The sequence below is a fragment of the Cebidichthys violaceus genome, unplaced genomic scaffold, assembly GCF_023349555.1.
Source record: "Cebidichthys violaceus isolate CVI_PGR_0920_01 unplaced genomic scaffold, fCebVio1.0.p SCAF_187, whole genome shotgun sequence".
Taxonomy (NCBI): domain Eukaryota; kingdom Metazoa; phylum Chordata; class Actinopteri; order Perciformes; family Stichaeidae; genus Cebidichthys; species Cebidichthys violaceus.
This window is the reverse complement of record NW_027176358.1, coordinates 40,001-57,500: the sequence shown is the minus strand read 5'-3', so window position 1 is coordinate 57,500 and position 17,500 is coordinate 40,001. Positions and strand designations below refer to the sequence as shown.

Here is a 17,500-nt window from a genome sequence, read left to right as displayed (position 1 = left end):
AAAACAAGGAAGCTCATCGATGAAGCAGAGGTGGAGCGTCCCCTCAGGACGGCCATCTTTAGGGGAGACTGGTTGGTTGTAACACAGAGAGCAAACACAGCGGTGATCTGTGTGCTGAGCCTCCTTCTGTCTACTTCATAATTAGCCTTTTTCTTTAATTCATAGTTAACATTTCTGTATTTAAATTTGAGTATGACACGGATTGTCTGGTTCTTTTTTTGTGTGTCGCTCAGCACGAATACGATGCCAATGAAAAGTCAATTAGAATCCTTTTTTTTTTTTTTAAATGAATTGCATGCAGCTATATAGCGACGCAGTATTACATATTGAGAAAGACCGCTTGTGGTGGACGGGTCAAACAAACACAGGACTGTAACCACGTGTTGTTGTGAAGTGACGCCTCTGTGAACCTAACCCAGTAAACAGAAACACGTTGAGCCTAACTCTGATGTGTTTCCTGGACCTAACTCAGTGTTTCTTGTTGTCTCAACCTAACTTTAGTCGTAGTCCTGGCGAGCGACACAGAAGAAGAAAACCTGTGTTCCTGTACACGGAACCCATAGATTTCATTTTGTGACTATTCCACAGAGATTGTGTTGGAAAGACAAAAGGAAAAGTAGCAATACTACAAAGTACAAATACTCAAGATTCAAGTAAAAGTCCTGCATTCAAAGTCTTACTGAAGTAGAAGTGTTAGCATCAATATGTAAGAGCTCATTTTGATTACTTTGTATACTGCTGGGTATATTCACCTGTACTAATAATAATAATAATAATAATAATAATAATATATTAAGACCTATTAGTTACTCATCTTTTGTTTCAATCATCTAAATTATCAAAGTAACTAAAATGTTAACATACATGTAGAAAGTACAATCGTTTCCTCTGAAATGTAGAAGCAGCCGAAAATGAAAATACTCAAGTAAAGTACAAATACCTCAGATTTGTACTTAAGTACACAGTACTTGAGTAAATGTACTTAGTTACATTCCACCACTGACGAGAACAAAAAAAAAAAAAGGTTTCACGTGTAATGACACATGACAACACGTGTGACGTTGTTGTCATGTGTTTCACATGTAAGCGCGTCGCGTGAACCGAGCAGCACATTGGCAGGAAGTCCTAAAAAGAACCGCGAACGCGCAGATCAGCGTTCAGGGATCAATTAAATGCGGTTAATCGCTCATATCGTTGGTTCCATCTTCTCCACTTTATCCCTCTGGTTATAATGTTGATTCCAAATAAACACCATTTCAGGCCGACGGCAGGTGAAGCGCGGTCACGTCTGGCACACACCGGAAACAAAACAAAAAAGCAGTTTTTTTTATGAGGACAAAAAGTTTCAGCATTAAATCATAAAACGATATTTGTTACTCTGGCGGGAAGCACAGACCGTTTCTGTGGAGTCAAGTATGTGTCAAGTCGTGTTTTTTGGGGGTTTTGTCCGGGACGTGTGAGATATACAGCCTCAACAAAAACAGATGCGTCATAAAAACAGCAAACTCTTTGATATTAACTGTGTTCTCTTTCTTATTTTCAATTGATGGCTCTTTCTGTAAATTTGAACGTTGTATTCTGAGGAATATTTTGTGTTACAACACATCCTGGTCTCTCTCCCCCCCCCCCCCCCCCCCCCCCCCCCCCCGCCCCCCCTGCAGTTTTTCCAAGGGCAGCCATGTTGGCTTCGCAAGCCGTTGCTTAGTAACAGCTGCTGGTGCCAGCTGGTGTTAAAAAAGATGTTGGGGCATCTTGGTGCACTGCGTTTTCTTTTTTATCAGCTATAATCTCACCACATCCTCACCTATATCCTGGAGAGAGAGAGAAGAAGAAGAAGAAGAAAAAAATCCATCATTCATTCCCACCCCTCCTCTCTCTGATCATCAGCTTCTTCATCTTCATCCGTCTGTTCTGGAACCAGATCTTGACCTGTCTCTCTGTCAAATTTAAGAGTGCCGCCACCTCCAGGCGCCGGTCCCGGGTCAGGTACATGTTGAACAGGAACTCCTTCTCCAGCTCCAGGGTCTGGTGTTTGGTGTACGGACACCTTTTCTTCCGGGTGGACTTGGCGTAGATCCAACTCGCTGCTGGGTTTTCTGCAGAAAGAAGAAGAGACGCACAGGGTGGCGTAGAGATGTTTTTACTTTTAACCGCACGCCAGCTGCTGCTGCTGCTGCTGCTGCTGCTGGTGCTTGTGTGTGTGTGTGTGTGTGTGTGTGTGTGTGTGTGTGTGTGTGTGTGTGTGTGTGTGTGTGAGGAGTTCAAAGACTGACATAAAAATCAGAAGAAAAAAAAAAACATTCACAGGAACAGCTTTTATGAGCCTGCAACTTTTGGCTCATTAGAAACAGAAACAATCTCACTCAAGCTCAAACTCAGCTCCATAAATACACACACTGTGTTTGATTAGTGTCCTCTATTTTAAACTATATTCCTCCTTTTAGCAAAGCTACCACAGTTGTAGCATCAGGCTTGTTTACGCCTTCGTTTCAATAACTTAACCATAACGTGTCGTTGTGTAAACGCATGTCTGTGGGTCCGCGTGTGGCTGTAAACCTGTTTAAAGATGGACATGTCTTTTGGGAGGACAGCTAGTAGTAGTAAAAACAGCAGAGGACCCAATAAAGTGTAAATCTCTGCGTGAGTTTGGTCCAAAAAGCCAAACTCTGTTACAGTGGGGTGAACGCGGTGTTTGAACCTTTTGACTGATCCGAAATAATTTACTGGCCACTTAAAGAGAGACGTGAAGGCAGCCAGACAGGGCTGTGAAAAGCGGAGTTGGACGGACAGACAGACACAGAGCAACAAGTATTTGGGCTTTTTTTTTGGGGGGGGGGGGGGTTGGCAGCCATGTACTCACACCTCACTGAGGACATCTTTGCACACTTTGTTCAGCACAGATGTCCTGAAAACCTTTATTGACCAACAAGTAGAACTCTTAGATTAAAACCCGGACTTTTAAAGTGGTTTAAACCTAATTTTCTGACAAGCTAGAGGAAGTTCATATTCAATTTTACATCATTTTTAACAATAAACCAAAAGCCTATGTGTACAGAGAGTTACAAGGCAAAGAAAAACTGTAAAAATCCAATAAAATGTATCATTATTATTATTATTATTATTATTATTATTATTATTGGCCCAGCCATTTTATTTAGCTCCACGACAGTTGTTGTTTTTTTTTTGCTCCTTTTTCATTTTAGTTTATTTTAAATCAAGCATTTAAAAATATTTTGGTGCATCTAATAAGTAAAAAGAAAAATGTCCTTATTAATACGGAACTGTTTCTTTGTGGTTGAGGCGTGCTGCATTATGAAGCGTGCACGCCTAACAGTAAAGGCCCTATAAATTATCCAGGTCGTTTAGGATACACGTGCTCGTGCACACATGCAGTCTAAAGTGTACATGCGTGTGTATTCATTTTAAGGGCAAAATAAGCTCGTGCATGAATTGCAAGATAAATAGAATAAGTCATCATTCTACTTCCTGCACAAAGAGAGACGTGCAGACGGAAGCTTTACCTGTTTTCTCTATAGTGACAAATTGTTAAATAACAGCAATAGCGCCTTCATTATTTTAATGGACAATAAAGTTTTATATTTTACCGTTTACAAGACATTTATAGGGCTATAAAAGTCACACACACTTACTTACTTAGGCCACATTCTCGCTCACACACACACACACACACACACACACACACACACACACACACACACACACACACACACACACACACACACACACCTGTGTATCGCCACCTCTTAAACGCTAATAAACATTCCTGAGGTTGGTAGCTTGTATCTGTCTTTACCCGGGTCAAGCTTTGTTTTTCTCTCCTCGTCCTCCTTTTTGGGCTCCGGCTTCCTTCCCAGCTCCTCCACGGTCCCGAGCCGCTCGAGGACCACCTCGGTCGGGCTGGCGAAGCTGGAATCCCCGGGGCTGTCGCGCGAAGACGGCGGCTGCGGAGGCGGCGGCGAACTCTCGGGTTTGACCGCCTCGTACCTCGGGCTCGGATCGGAGAGGTCACCCTGAGCGGGGACACACCCGGGGAACCCGGCCGAGGCGTGCGACAGCGAGGTCTCCGAGGTGGGGGTCGCCCCCTCCCAGCAGCGGACGAACCTGCTGTCGGAAGCGACCGCGGACGGCGCGAGGTGCTCGGCGTGGGTCTGCGTCTGCGGGCCGTAGTACGGGTGGTGGTGGTGGTGGTGGTGTTGGTGGCTCAGGAGGTGGTGTGGGTGGAAGAGGCCGGGGATGGAGGCGCCGGGGGTGGACTGCAGCTGCGGAGAGGAGGGCGAGGAGGACGTCGAGGTGTTCACCCAGGGAGAGAAGCCGTTTAAACTCGCTTGTTTGTTGGAAAAATGCGAAAAATCCGGAATGTGTGAGCCGGGGGTCCCCTCCTCCTCCTCCTCCTCCGCTCTCCGGGCTGGCTTCGTGCAGCCGGCCGTCGAACCCTGCAAGCCTCCCGGGATGAAGTGCGCCCCGTACGGCTCCTCAGTCTGGAGCCCCATCATGGAATAATAATTCGTTAGCGACATGTTTATTTTATGATTTCAATAAAAAGACACTTAAGTGCGACTGTAAAACGTTAGATGGGGCCGGTATAGTGGCTTACATCCTCCCCTAAAATGGTAGTATTTTTTTTTTCCTTGCCCATACCTTCGTCTCGGCCGCCCATTGGTTACACCGCGGATCACATGGTTGGACTGTATTTACCCAGCATAGGGAATAAATCTTCGCATTCTTTTGTGCTCAGAAACGTGATAATAGGCCCTGTAGCCTGCCCGCCAGATGGGCCTGGATGTAGCGCACATAGGCCAAGCTTTCTAAATCTCCGTACTTGAAACACCGTTTTACAAGTCGAATAAAAAGTAGCGGGGAGTCCTTTACAAGCCTGTTTGAAGCGTGTGTGTGTGTGTGTGTGTGTGTGTGTGTGTGTGTGTGTGTGTGTGTGTGTGTGTGTGGTATTACACTTTACTAGGTGCTTCTGCCAAACCACTTTCTTAATGCAAAGTCAAAGCGTCTAATTAGTGACAAAATCACATTTATTGTGGCATAAAGTAACGGGATTGAGGACAAGTTGCTTTTGGATTTTGTATTCGTCGGTTTTCTTATTTTATTATTCTGATGTTACAATGAAAATATTGTGACTTTCTCGCAAAATCACCTGGATTTTGGTGGCGCAGCGTGAAGCTTTCTTTTAATTGCTGCCTTTAATTGGATCTCGTTTCCGCAAACCTGTTACCTGATTCTGTTAAAGCAGTTATTTGTATTTAATTATTTACTTACTTAATTCATTACTTACTCTCTAACAGTCTACCCATTAGCCTATTTTTGGCAGCTTTGCAAAGCTGCATGGATTTTTTATATATATATAAATATTTTTATATATGAGTTGGTTAGGCTATTTTTTTTTCCTTTGGATGTTTTGTTCCACTCCAATTTTGGCGAGTTATACTTTTTAATAAAAACTGAAGGATGACGTGTTTTTTAAGATAAATAAATCATTTAATAAAACGTTGGGTTATCTTAAAAAATGCATCTTCATTAAGGTGAAATCAGGGCTGTTATATAATAATACATAATTGACATTTATAAAGACACATATAGTACCTCTCTCTCTCTCTCTCTCTCTCTCTCTCTCTCTCTCTCTCTCTCTGTCTCTCTCTCTCTCTCTCTCTAGATATTTATGTATATATATATATAAATATCTATCTATATGTACATATATATATATATATATACATAAATATATATCTATATGTACATATATATGTATATATAGATACATAAATATATATCTATATGTACATATATATATATAGAGATATATATATCTCTATATATATAGAGATATATATATGTAGATACATAAATATATATATCTATATGTACATATAGATATATATATAGATACATAAATATATATCTATATGTACATATATATATAGAGATATATATATCTCTATATATATAGATATATATATGTAGATACAAATATATATCTATATGTACATATGTGTATATATAGATATATTCGTCAAATGAACCAGTGGTTATGAACTATTCTACATATTATACAATTAGATTATCGGTGTGGGGGCGTGGCTTAGAGGCACAAAAGGAACTGCTGCAACACGTTCTAACATAGACCTTGATCGCTGTCTCTTGTGCACCTGTAGCGCCATCTGCTGGCGGGATGAGTTCAAAACCCGCGTGTGCAAACCGGAGGGAGTCCTAAAACTGCACAAAATGCAAGATAAGAACACTTCAACAGGCGGGTACTTTACATCCTTTTTTTATGATTATTATTTAGTATTCGGTAGAAGCCCTGTCAAACTGGCCCCAGTCATAAAATGAAGAAACACATGAATCAGCGCTTATGATTTCATTTAGCTGGACCTTTGAGGATTGAGGCCAGAGGGACATTACTGCAATAAATTCCTCTAGATGGCAGTAACATCATAACTGCTCTGATGGAGGAGCTGTCTGTCTCTCTCTATCACTATCTATATCTATATCTATATCTATATAGATATACAGCATGTCTATCATGTACCTGTTTTAATTTGAGTTTATCATGTTTGATCTCAGTGGCTGAAATCGTCCACGTTTGCTGACGCTTCGTGCGGCATCTTTCTCCTCCATCTGGGATGAAATGTGCTTCATAAACAAGCTTTGTTGCTATTATTGCAACAAACAACTTCTGCTCTGTGGCACCAAACTCTTTATTATGACTGACATGTGACGCCTCTACGATTTGCACTACGATACCTGTTTGTGCTTAGACTACGCGTTCCTGTTTCCAGGCCTATACTTTTCAGTCGCATGTGATTACTGTCATTAGACCACATTACCCACTTCTTGAAGATGCTTTAGCAATAATAGGAATAGAAATAGATCCGCTTGAAACATGCCTGTGTTGGTTAAATACAAATACAAAGTAGTTCGGACTAAAGGCATTCAACCAATGACCTACAATAAACCCAAACACAATCTCTCCTTTCATCTCCTTGTCTTTCCGTTTCACGTCTCACACACACACACACACACACACACACACACACACACACACACAGACTGAGTGAATGCGTGGGACAAAGAGAGAATGAGAGGGACAGCAGACGGTCTGTATTGCCCCAATAAAAAGGCCTTTAAGTGGAGGAAATGGTGGTGGCGACGGCGTGGTGTGTTGTGGTTGTTTTGCGGTTCAAGGTTCATCTGCAGCCTTGGACTCACTGCGTGTTTTCCGCCGTCTGGGTCCAGAAATGCACACGACGACAAAAGACGCTATTTCCTACTTTCACCCGTTTTTCTTTTGATAGTTCCTCTCGAGGCAGCGAGCTGCTGCTGAATAATCTGCCTTTTTAGTTTGCTTGTGTTCACGATTCACGGCGTCATCCGATTGAAATGTGAGTCTGTTTAATTGAGCTTCTGGGAATTTTTTTTTTTTTTTTTTTGGGTGCAGAAGTGATCACACATGTTCATTTAATTTTATTGCAGTGGAAAAAAACACCATTCAGACAACATCCTGTGACTGGTTTTACACTGTAGCCATTAAAATAACTAATAGTTTCTCTGATTTCATAAGACGTTTTATTTTTCAGAGCACATTTGAAAAGCGTGGACTGGTTTGCGGCCTCATTAAGAAGTGTTTATGATTCACAAACAGACTCGTTCTAACCTCTAAATACCGCAATGATTTGCCTTTTTTTACATTATAAATGCATTTGAAACTACGACATCATTAAACTTAACATCAAAATTGAGGATCACACACTCCTGGGAAAAAAAAGTCAACTCAAAGCCTTGTTCAAAACAAGCAACACACAGCTCCTCTTAAAGCAAACGTGTTTTATTACATCGTCTTCAAATGTATTGATATATGAAACATGAATATAATGACGTCAGTAAATGCAAGGAAACACACGTGGAACAAAGCAAGACTCGTTGATTGTCTGAACATGACTGAGCTCATATTGCTTTCTTCATGCAGTCAGCTTCTACAGTATTTTACATAAAAACACAACACGAACAATATCAAGCCGCTCTCAGGATGATGAATTTAGATTGTCTTCGCTTGCCTAAAATGACTATATTCATATATGTTAAATAGATGGTTGAGTTAGATTTCTTTTGAGGAATAAGTATGTTCATATTTACCAAATTCACGTGAACATTGAGAGGATTTGATATTCAGAAATCAATGCAGATAGAACGATATCTAATGCAGCACATATAGACTGTCAGCAGTGCAGGTCAATGTTAAAACACACAACAATCAAAGACGTGGAATAAACAGGAGGCTCCACAGACCAGCTTTATGTATTTCAGGTTTCCCTCTGTTGACTTTGTTGTTGTTTGTTTTGTAAGGAAGAGGATAAAGAATGTATGTTTTAAAGGAGAGGAAGGAGCGAGTTCACTTCTTCACAACAACACATGTGACTTTAAAGAGACGCTGTGGAAAAACTCAGGAAGGAACCGGATTTATTGATTTCTTTTGTTCTTTATTTTTGACTATTTTAAGGCGAGACACTACAGGCAAAACCACAGTTTTATTAAACACTGGTTACATGTTTGATTTTTGGGTTATTTTGATTGCATGTGATCTTTAAGACGAGTGGAAAGAAAACATCCAAAAATACACATTTAGTTTTTTTATTTCACGTCTGTTTGCGTCTTTATGTTTCTCCTAAATTCACTAAAAGGTACAATTACATAATGCCTCATTTGCATATTTAAACATTTCAGAAAAGTTGCAACACAAAGAATAGTCTTCTTAGTGTGAGTGATGAGCTGGTGACGTGTCATGGTGGTATCTATGAGTTCATTCTAAATGTCTGGACTTTAACTGAACGTCTCTTTAAAGGACGTTTTCCTCTAAATGTTCTCAGACTCTGATCCAGAAATCTCCTCTTCAGCAGCTCTGACATCCACCAAACTTCACACCTTCATTCCTCTCTGAGTCCTGAAGCTTTCTACTGAGGGGTTCGTTCACACAGCATTCACAGTCTGATTTATACTACATCTTATTAATAAAAACATGGAGAAAATGGGTTTTTAATGGCTGCTGACAGTGTTTTTCTGATTTATTGAGGGATGCAAAGAGAAATCCAAAAAACCTCCCTCTTTTCAAACCTTTGACTCTAATATGTCAACAAGATGAAACAAGAACTTGGCTTTAGATCAAATGTTCAGATTTACGTTTTGGAAATGGATGCAAATGAGCACAAGTTTGATACAATAATAGATCATATTGCATATTTAACATTTTCAGAAAACTTGTAATACAAAAAGCAATCGTCTTGATGTCAGTAACCAACGGGGACTTTCTGCGGTGACATCTTGGATTCATGTATTCACCTGTCTCCTCATGGGTGGGACAATGCAGAGCTGTCACACAGGTTGTCTCTCACGTCTTTGTCCGTCCCGCTGTCCATCAGAACAAGTGGTACCCTGAGTGGTACAGCACTCTCTCACTCTTCAGCTTCTTCTCCTTGATTCTCCTGTTCTGGAACCAAATCTTCACCTGTCTGGATCAGCAAAGGACCAGAAACAAAGTTGGATTCATCGGTGCCGGAGGGTACTTCAGCAGAATACTGCATGATGATCATCACGTACATTTACTTTGATCGATATCAATTCATCTGACAAATATTGTCTTGATTTTATAGTCAGATAGGGGGAAAAAGGCCGATCTAGAAATGTGATGATGATGAACAGTCCAAAACCCAAAGACGTTGAGTTCTGGGCCTCGGCCCAGGTCGAGTCAATGAATCAGAACAGACTAACTCGTGATTAAAGATAATACAACGCACCGCTCTGTCAGACGCAGGAGGCTGGACAGCTGCACGCGTCGGCCCTTGTTGATGTAGACGTTGAACAGAAACTCTCTCTCCAGCTCTCTGATCTGCTGCTTGGAGTACGGACAGCGCTTCTTCCTCCTCACAGGGGGCTCTGCTGGAGCGAGAGGCAGGATGACAACAAACCCCAAAAAACACAAGAAGAGTTAGTCGTCTAATGTTCAGAGCTATAAGCCCAGGAGTGTGTCTGGAACATCACCGATGCAACACTATGCTGTGAATGCTGCAGCAACCTTTTACCTCCACGTGAATCAGGAGATTCATTTAGCTGAAGTGACTTTTCATTTTTAATTAAAGCTGAATTTCAAGGTCTAAGTCGAGACGTTAACGTGAACTTCATCACGTTTCAGTGAAGTCTAGAATCAAAGCTCTCCTGACAAATTGACGTTGTTTGCGTTTTTTGGATCTGAAAGTGTGTCAGTCGCAGGCCCACGTGCACGGTTAGTAGCCCACGTGACCGTTTGCTCTTTCGACCAACAACCCGCCTTCAGCTGGAGGTGTAAGAACTGCCAACAAATGGAGAGAATATTGAATAATAACTCATTGTATTGATGTAAATAGATAAATAATCACATTCTAAAATAATAGTTCACATGAAAAATACGATTATTTTTTTTAAACGTATAAATATTCAACAGTCTCTCAATATTCAGTTTGAGAAATATTAAGTTGTTATATTGGGAGCATTAAATACATTCAGGTGTTAGAGATGTAGCGTAAAAATAAAGTAGAATATTGGCTCCATTTTTTTGTGTGTTATTGTTAATAATATTTAGTCCCCAATAGCTTTATTTTGAAAAGACGAACCTGGTCTAATATTAGACTGAATAAACACATCATATCAGCCAACAAATAAACAAACACCTACATGTAAGAGTTTAATCATAGTTTAGTTTATGACAAAATGTCAACAATTAAAAGACTCTTCTCGGTGGCCGTTTGGGCCTTTTCCGGTTCCAACATTTTCATTCAGTTTAGCCAAACAGAGTTATATTAAAGAACATGGAGGTGATAGGTTGGAATTATGTAAATTATAATACCTATATATGCATCTATTGATGTTATTGAAACACCTCAAATCTAGTTATCGGTTGAAGGCCCTGTCTGCGTATAAATATAAGCACGCGGGCGTTTTAAAAACTTTCAAAAATCTCTGTTAGGAATGATACTTTCTCTCTATTTGAATTCTTGAAATCAAAGCCTTGCACGACTTCCACTAACCCGGGGAATAGTCTCCTCCACTGCCGCTGGATGACGGCGCATCCTCCTCGTCCTCCTTCCCGGCCCGCGGTGACTCTGACCCCGCCCTCACCTTGCCGCTCCCCCCGGTGTGACAGCTCGTCCGCGGGGCCCGATTCGTCTCTTTCTGCCGCTGGCTCCCGGGTGTAGTCTTCGCTCTCGGGTCCACTCTCTCCTCGAAAAACTGGTCAAAAACCGGCGGCAGGACTCTGTTGAGCGCTGCCGGGAAGAGGAGCTCTGACTCCGGATTGAACGCCGCGTATCCGCCGGGGAAGCCCCGCGGGTCTCCGGCCAACGCCGCTGCGTGAAACCCGGAGGCGCCGTAAACGGCTCCACCGTACAGAAAGTCTTGCCCGGGGTTGAGCATCGTCTCGGGCGAGGATCGCAGTCCCCGGTACTCGCGGTGAACGGCGTCCCCCGGCAAACGGACGCGGGACGGCGGCGCAGAGGCGATGGGACGCTCCGCCCGGTGGAGGGTCCATTTCCACGGGGGAGGATACTGCTGCCGCGGCTCGTGGTGGCAGCAGCCCCGGCAGTCGGACGGTCGTCTCGCCGACGCGGCGTTCTGGTCCAGCAGAGCGGCGCCGCTCTCCGTTAAAAACGGCGAAGTGATGGAGCCAAAGTCCGACTGTGACGGATAGGTGCAGCTCGGTAAATACATGGACGATTTAAAATACTTCAATCACTCGAACAGCGTGTGGTTTGGCCTGAGAATTAACAAAACCTACAAATATGAACAGGGCAATAATGTCGACCCCCTTCTCCCAATCCACATGGGGGCAAATGAGTTGTTTCTGTAATTATAATCAATAAACTTAATATCTCCGCATCGTGACACAAGCCCTGGAGGTTAAAACAAAGAAAGTGGAATATACCATAAATAAAAAAAAGCCTTTTTTCCCCACATATCTTCATCCCCGCCCCCTGAAACCACCTCTCAATACTCTTCTGCAAAGTGAGGAAAACATAGTGTTTGACCTTGAGCCTGCCCCAAAACTGGATCTGCTGTGGCACGCACTCATTGTCACGAGACATTCTTGGATATTGTTCAACTTGTAAAAACCACACCCCGATGTTCAGAGCAACTTTTCTTCGAAATACGGAGCACGGACGAGTCTTAGCAGCTCTACTTCAAAGCCCATGTTGGACATTTAGGAGGCTTACTTTAGCCCTTTAAATGGTTTTCTTTTACCCCCCCCCCCCCCCCAATCCTGTCTCGTGAGGTCCAGACTGAGAGACAAAAAGACATTCTCATTTAAAAGAGGATGATGATTGGTGAAGATAAGATCTTATCTTCAGATCTTTTGTTTGTCCACAGTGGGGACATTTTGCAGGATTACAGCAAAGTGGAACAAGAGACATCAGTAGGAATAAAACAAACAAAAGCTAAAACTACAATATAATCAGATTGGGTGGTTGGATACACATTACTGCACACATGTGAAGCATCGATCCCTAATATTTAAAGAATAAAGTCCGGCTTTCTACAGTGTTGTTAACGGTGACGTCGAGCTACAGGATCGAGCATCAAATGTTCATTTTACTCACAAGATTTTTAACGCTCAATAACTCTGACATTTTGCTGACAGCTGCGTGTTTCATAGTGTTGAACTTCTTTTAAATTCGGGCATTTGCATAAACAATTAAAAAGGATTTTCATCCCTGCGAGAAATGTTGCGATTTTTGATTTTTAAAACTTGTATAAAACCAATATGCAGTTTACATTATCAGCTCAGTATTTTTTGGCAAACTATATTATCAGTTCAACCTTACATTGAATGAGTTTGTACTTTATTTATGGGCTTTTGCATCATGATAACCAACAACTTATTGTTCATTTTCCTTTTTAATACACGCCTCACTAACTCTACAACTTCAGACTTTAGTCTCACATAAATCTGATTCATCAAAATATATCAAGGGCAGCAGCAGATACATGAACAGCAGTACGTGAACTGGTGACCCGTCACCCTCCGTCGATGAGTACTGCCTAGTAAGAGTACTACTTGTTTTCGAAGTAGTAGCAGCACTGCTGGTAGTAAACAAGTGTTTTGGCGGCGGTAGAGCAGCATTAGTCGTGGGGAGGTTACATTCCTGTCATGTCCTTATCAAGTAAAAGAAACCCTTGTAGTGCGCCGGGGGGAGTTGTTCCCAGTTAATGCTCATAAATGCACGTGTCTAATCAAAAGATGTTTCATATTTTATGCGTTCACTCGTCATGAGGACGTCTCGCTGAGACACATCAGTGTTGTTGTTGTTGTTGTTGTGAAGAGAGGCTAAACGCCCACAGTCACTTCTGTTCTTCTGATGTTCTGTTTTTTTTTTTACTGTATGGATATCATATCATATTATAGGATGGACTCTGACACGCCGCTGATCACATCAAAGTGAATATAGATGCATGTGACGGGAAAAAAAAAGATTTCTCAATTACTTCTTAACACGCACGTTCACATAAGCTCAAGTTAGGGCCATTTGATGCCACAAAAAATTTTTTTTTTTTGATAAATAAGATTTGAACTTAAGAGCAAACAACACGCGAGGTCCGTGAACCCAGACCTCCGAAACCTCTCTCTGCTCTCCATCTCGGGGTCTGTAGCCCGTGGACGTGTCCGCTCAGGTTCATTACGTCATCAGGCCGGAGACAGAAGACAGAGGGAACGCTAACCCAGAGAGGCTTCTGTCAGAGACAGAAAAAAAACACTTTATCGTCTGTTTTATTGAGTGGAAAAGGTAGAACAAAATCCTCCTTTCTTTGCACGTGTAAGAATGTCCTCTTATTCAAAAAAAGGTGCTTTAAAACATCCCGCATCCAGACATTAAAATGTACATAAAACAACAACAACACAAATCAGCTTCATTAAAAGCAGCGCCAGGTACTCGATAGTGAGGCCTGAATGAAGGTTGAATAAATAGAAATGAAAGGCTGTGTGCTGAGGAAGCGAGCCGCCGGCTTCAGAGAGTAGACGCCGTAAAATATCTTAATGAAGGACAACAGGGACACACGATTTTACAGGGACAAACGAAGAAGAAAAAGGCCCCGAAGTACGGAAGAGATGTAAATCACAGCCGGAGAGAGAGGCTTTTTCAGTTTTGTTCACCACCGTCATGAAATATAATGCCAATAGTCAGCGTGCGTGTTTTGAATGGTAGTTAAGATGTGAATAACAGTGTGCTGAACAAGAGGGACATGTTTCATAGAAGACATGTTGGACAAATACAGTAAGGAATTCAGATTTCCGGTTTCCTTGCTTTAGTTTGTTTTGGACTCTCGCGCGTTCACGCTGTCGTGGTTTACCGTTAACGGTTCCAATCACGCCTGTGTCTGCTGTGAAAAACAAATACCAATCATTTCTTATTCGCTAATATCGCCAACACGGTCTCGCGGCAGGTCATGAAATAATGCACGAAAAAAAAAATGCAATCTGTTGGTTTTGTGTACTGGGACACAAATACTTTTTTTTTTTTTCCAAGGGAAGACATGATGTTGTGAAGTTGAGGCAACAAAAACCACAACATGGTGTCAAACACCGGCCTGTGTTTTGTTGGACTCATCCACTTCCCCTCACGCCCACCATGAGGGGTCTTTTTTGGACAACTTGTCTCGTGCTCAGACTGCTGCTTTAGTCACGTGGATGCATTAAACGTGCGTCTCCACCACGAATACGGATCTTAATTGACTTTCAATTGGCTTCAGTTTTCATCCTGAGCGACACACAAAGACCAGAACATGTATTTTTTTTAAAAAACAACAGATGGCATTTCGTGACTATTTCACAAGCTGCCGCGACACATGCGCTGTGCTGACGTTCAGGTGTCTCAGCAGGTGTCTCTGCAGGTGGGCGTGCTACACTCGAGACGTCTCAGTCTGTGTCACAGGTGTTCACGGATGCTTCTCTGACCAAGAGGGCCGTGCGATGCACATTTCAGAGTCCCTGCAGTGCGCGTGCACTGTTTACACCCGCAGACACTCAGCTGGCTGGTTCTGTTTCTGGTTACATCCCATATGTTTGTCAATGTGACTTTTATATAACCTGCAGTTATTCTGAACTTTTCCTTGAACATTTCAGTGATTTTGAAGAATCTGATGTAGTCCTAAAATGTGCATTATGGCTATTTTAAGTCATCACAAATAGACCAACGCTGGAAGGCCCTTTGGTCTAAAGCAATACAAAAACCTTAAAAGTATGGAAATTAAACTGTATAATAAATATATATGTCCAATTAAAAGATGTTTGCTATTTAATGCTCAACAGCTAAATTAAAGTAAATGCAAAAAACAATTATCTTGAGTGTGTGTTTACGCAACATTGGGATCCAAACCGACAACTACACGAGAACAGAACGAGTGAAGAAGCTCACAGTTTAAAGTGAGATCACGTGTGCTGCCATAATGAACCGAAGTCATTTCAGTATCGGGACTAAATCCGATTAACGAATCGGATTCAGACCGGAGATACTGAGCTGTCGCGTGGTCTCATTTTGGCTTTAAAACACCTGAAGTGTCGAAACAGAAAGCAGAAATATGGTAAATAAACCCCAGAAGGCTGACAGTGACGCTAGTCCTGCATCTAACAGTGTATCTATTTTCACGTATTAACATGTTAATTATCAAATGAACATCGGTTAACTCTCATCTCTGCGCGCTGTAAATAAATACATAATGTGGAATTAATTCAAATAATTTAAATAGGTCAAAAACCAGCATGTAAGCTATTTAGTTTCTTTATTTGTTTCTTTATTTCCCTTCATAAACCTTCTAAAATGCACAGTTTTGTAATAATAATATTGTGTAGCTCACCGTTTTTTTTCTTTTTAGTCCATTTTAAAGTAAATGTGTTGCGCATTAAAAAATCGTGAACGTGCAGGATTCACATTGTGGCGCGTTGAAACGTCAGCGAACAGACAGGAAGTGAGAGGACAGAAGCACAGAAACAAACACGTGTTTACAGCAGCGGTCGGACGTGAATTACCGAACAGCGGGACTTTACAGCTGCGCAAAAAGCACAAGAACCCAGCATATAGTGGAGGCTTACCGCGTTGCGGGTGAGAGGCCGAGCAGCGAGCCGTGCGTCGGCGTGAGCGTTTCTCCAGAAAGCAGGTGTCTCCTTGTTCCTCTGCCGGACAACACGCTGACCGGCCGGTCCAATAAAAGGGTCTAAAGCCCCCCAGAACTGAAGCGTGTTTGAACCGCGTGCCGTTCAGCCAGCAGACAGCAAATGGTGGCAATGCTGGACCTCTTTCATCCTCACCGGGGAGACCTGGAGGTCAGCAATACCAATGTTAAATCAAAACCACCAGAGTGTGCGTTAAGATCTCAACTAAGAGATTACAATAACACGGGTTTATACGATACGCTGTGTTTAATTAAACCCAAATCTCACTTTCACTTTTGCTGCACAACGAAACCTGTTACAGTTCTATCCGTGTATTTTTTTTAGACGTATGCTCCTAAACAGTCTGGGTCTCGTGTACAAATCAACGAATTCATCCGCGCTTTCTCCAAATCGCAAGGCTTTTCAAAATAAGATACATATAAAGTAAATCTGTTAATGATGATTTTTGCCTTGATCAAAGATGATGTGATTACTGTTTAGTGTGACTTTGCAAAATCCATTTGTCACACACACACACACACACACACACACACACACACACACACACACACACACACACACACACACACACGCAGGGCCTACTTTTTGGAAGAGTTGTATAAAGATTAAAAAAAAGGTTCCCACATTTCATTTTTATCTTAGCGTTTAATTTATTACGGGTTAATGAAACGGAAATAAACATCAGCATCAAGATTACTCATCGGTTATAATACACGTAATGTGTTTGTGTTTTGTTTGTGTGGGTGGGTGTGTGTGTGTGTGTGTGTGTGTGTGTGTGTGTGAGAGAGAGAGTGAGGAAGGGGGAGATGTAGGGGGGGTGGAGAGAGAGAGAGAGAGAGTTTTATTAGGCTCATAACTCTTCGGTCTCCAGAGGAAGCTGTGAGCATTCAAGCTGAAGGCCAAATCTCTGCACACTGCAGCCTAATCCGAAACAGCTCAGCTGGGAGTTGAGAAAATGCTGCTGAATATTCGAGAGGATTCCACAACATCTCCAGTGCACTGTGTGTGTGTGTGTGTGTGTGTGTGTGTGTGTGTGTGTGTGTGTGTGTATGTATATGTGTGTGTGTGTGTGTGTGTGTGTGTGTTTGAGGGGCTGAGCTGGGCCTTCGTTTGCTTTGGTGTGCACGTGACATTCAGCAGTTTACATTTATTTTGTATAATAAGTCTTTTTTTTTTTTTTTACTAAAAAGGAAAACCTACAAAATGATGAATCGTAAATATGTGGGTTTTTTGCAGCCTGAACCTCGCGTGCTGTGTGGTCATAAAACGCTGCGCATTGCA

At 42.0% G+C, this 17,500-nt stretch overlaps 2 protein-coding genes across 2 annotated transcripts; both read right to left on the bottom strand.

The window, feature by feature from the left end:
* Positions 1 to 1,246: 1,246 nt before the first annotated feature.
* On the bottom strand, positions 1,247 to 4,538 carry LOC137874320 (homeobox protein Hox-D9b-like). The gene is made up of 3 exons (XM_068712957.1): positions 3,815 to 4,538; positions 1,805 to 2,096; positions 1,247 to 1,288 (listed from the first exon to the last, which is right to left on the bottom strand). The coding sequence occupies exons 1-2, from the start codon at positions 4,536 to 4,538 to the stop codon at positions 1,852 to 1,854; spliced, it is 969 nt and encodes a 322-aa protein (XP_068569058.1). The 3' UTR covers positions 1,247 to 1,288; positions 1,805 to 1,851.
* A 4,800-nt stretch (positions 4,539 to 9,338) lies between these two features.
* On the bottom strand, positions 9,339 to 11,763 carry LOC137874321 (homeobox protein Hox-D11b-like). The gene is made up of 3 exons (XM_068712958.1): positions 11,085 to 11,763; positions 9,819 to 9,960; positions 9,339 to 9,533 (listed from the first exon to the last, which is right to left on the bottom strand). Exons 1-3 carry the CDS (start codon positions 11,761 to 11,763, stop codon positions 9,440 to 9,442), a joined length of 915 nt encoding a protein of 304 aa, XP_068569059.1. The 3' UTR covers positions 9,339 to 9,439.
* Positions 11,764 to 17,500: the final 5,737 nt, after the last annotated feature.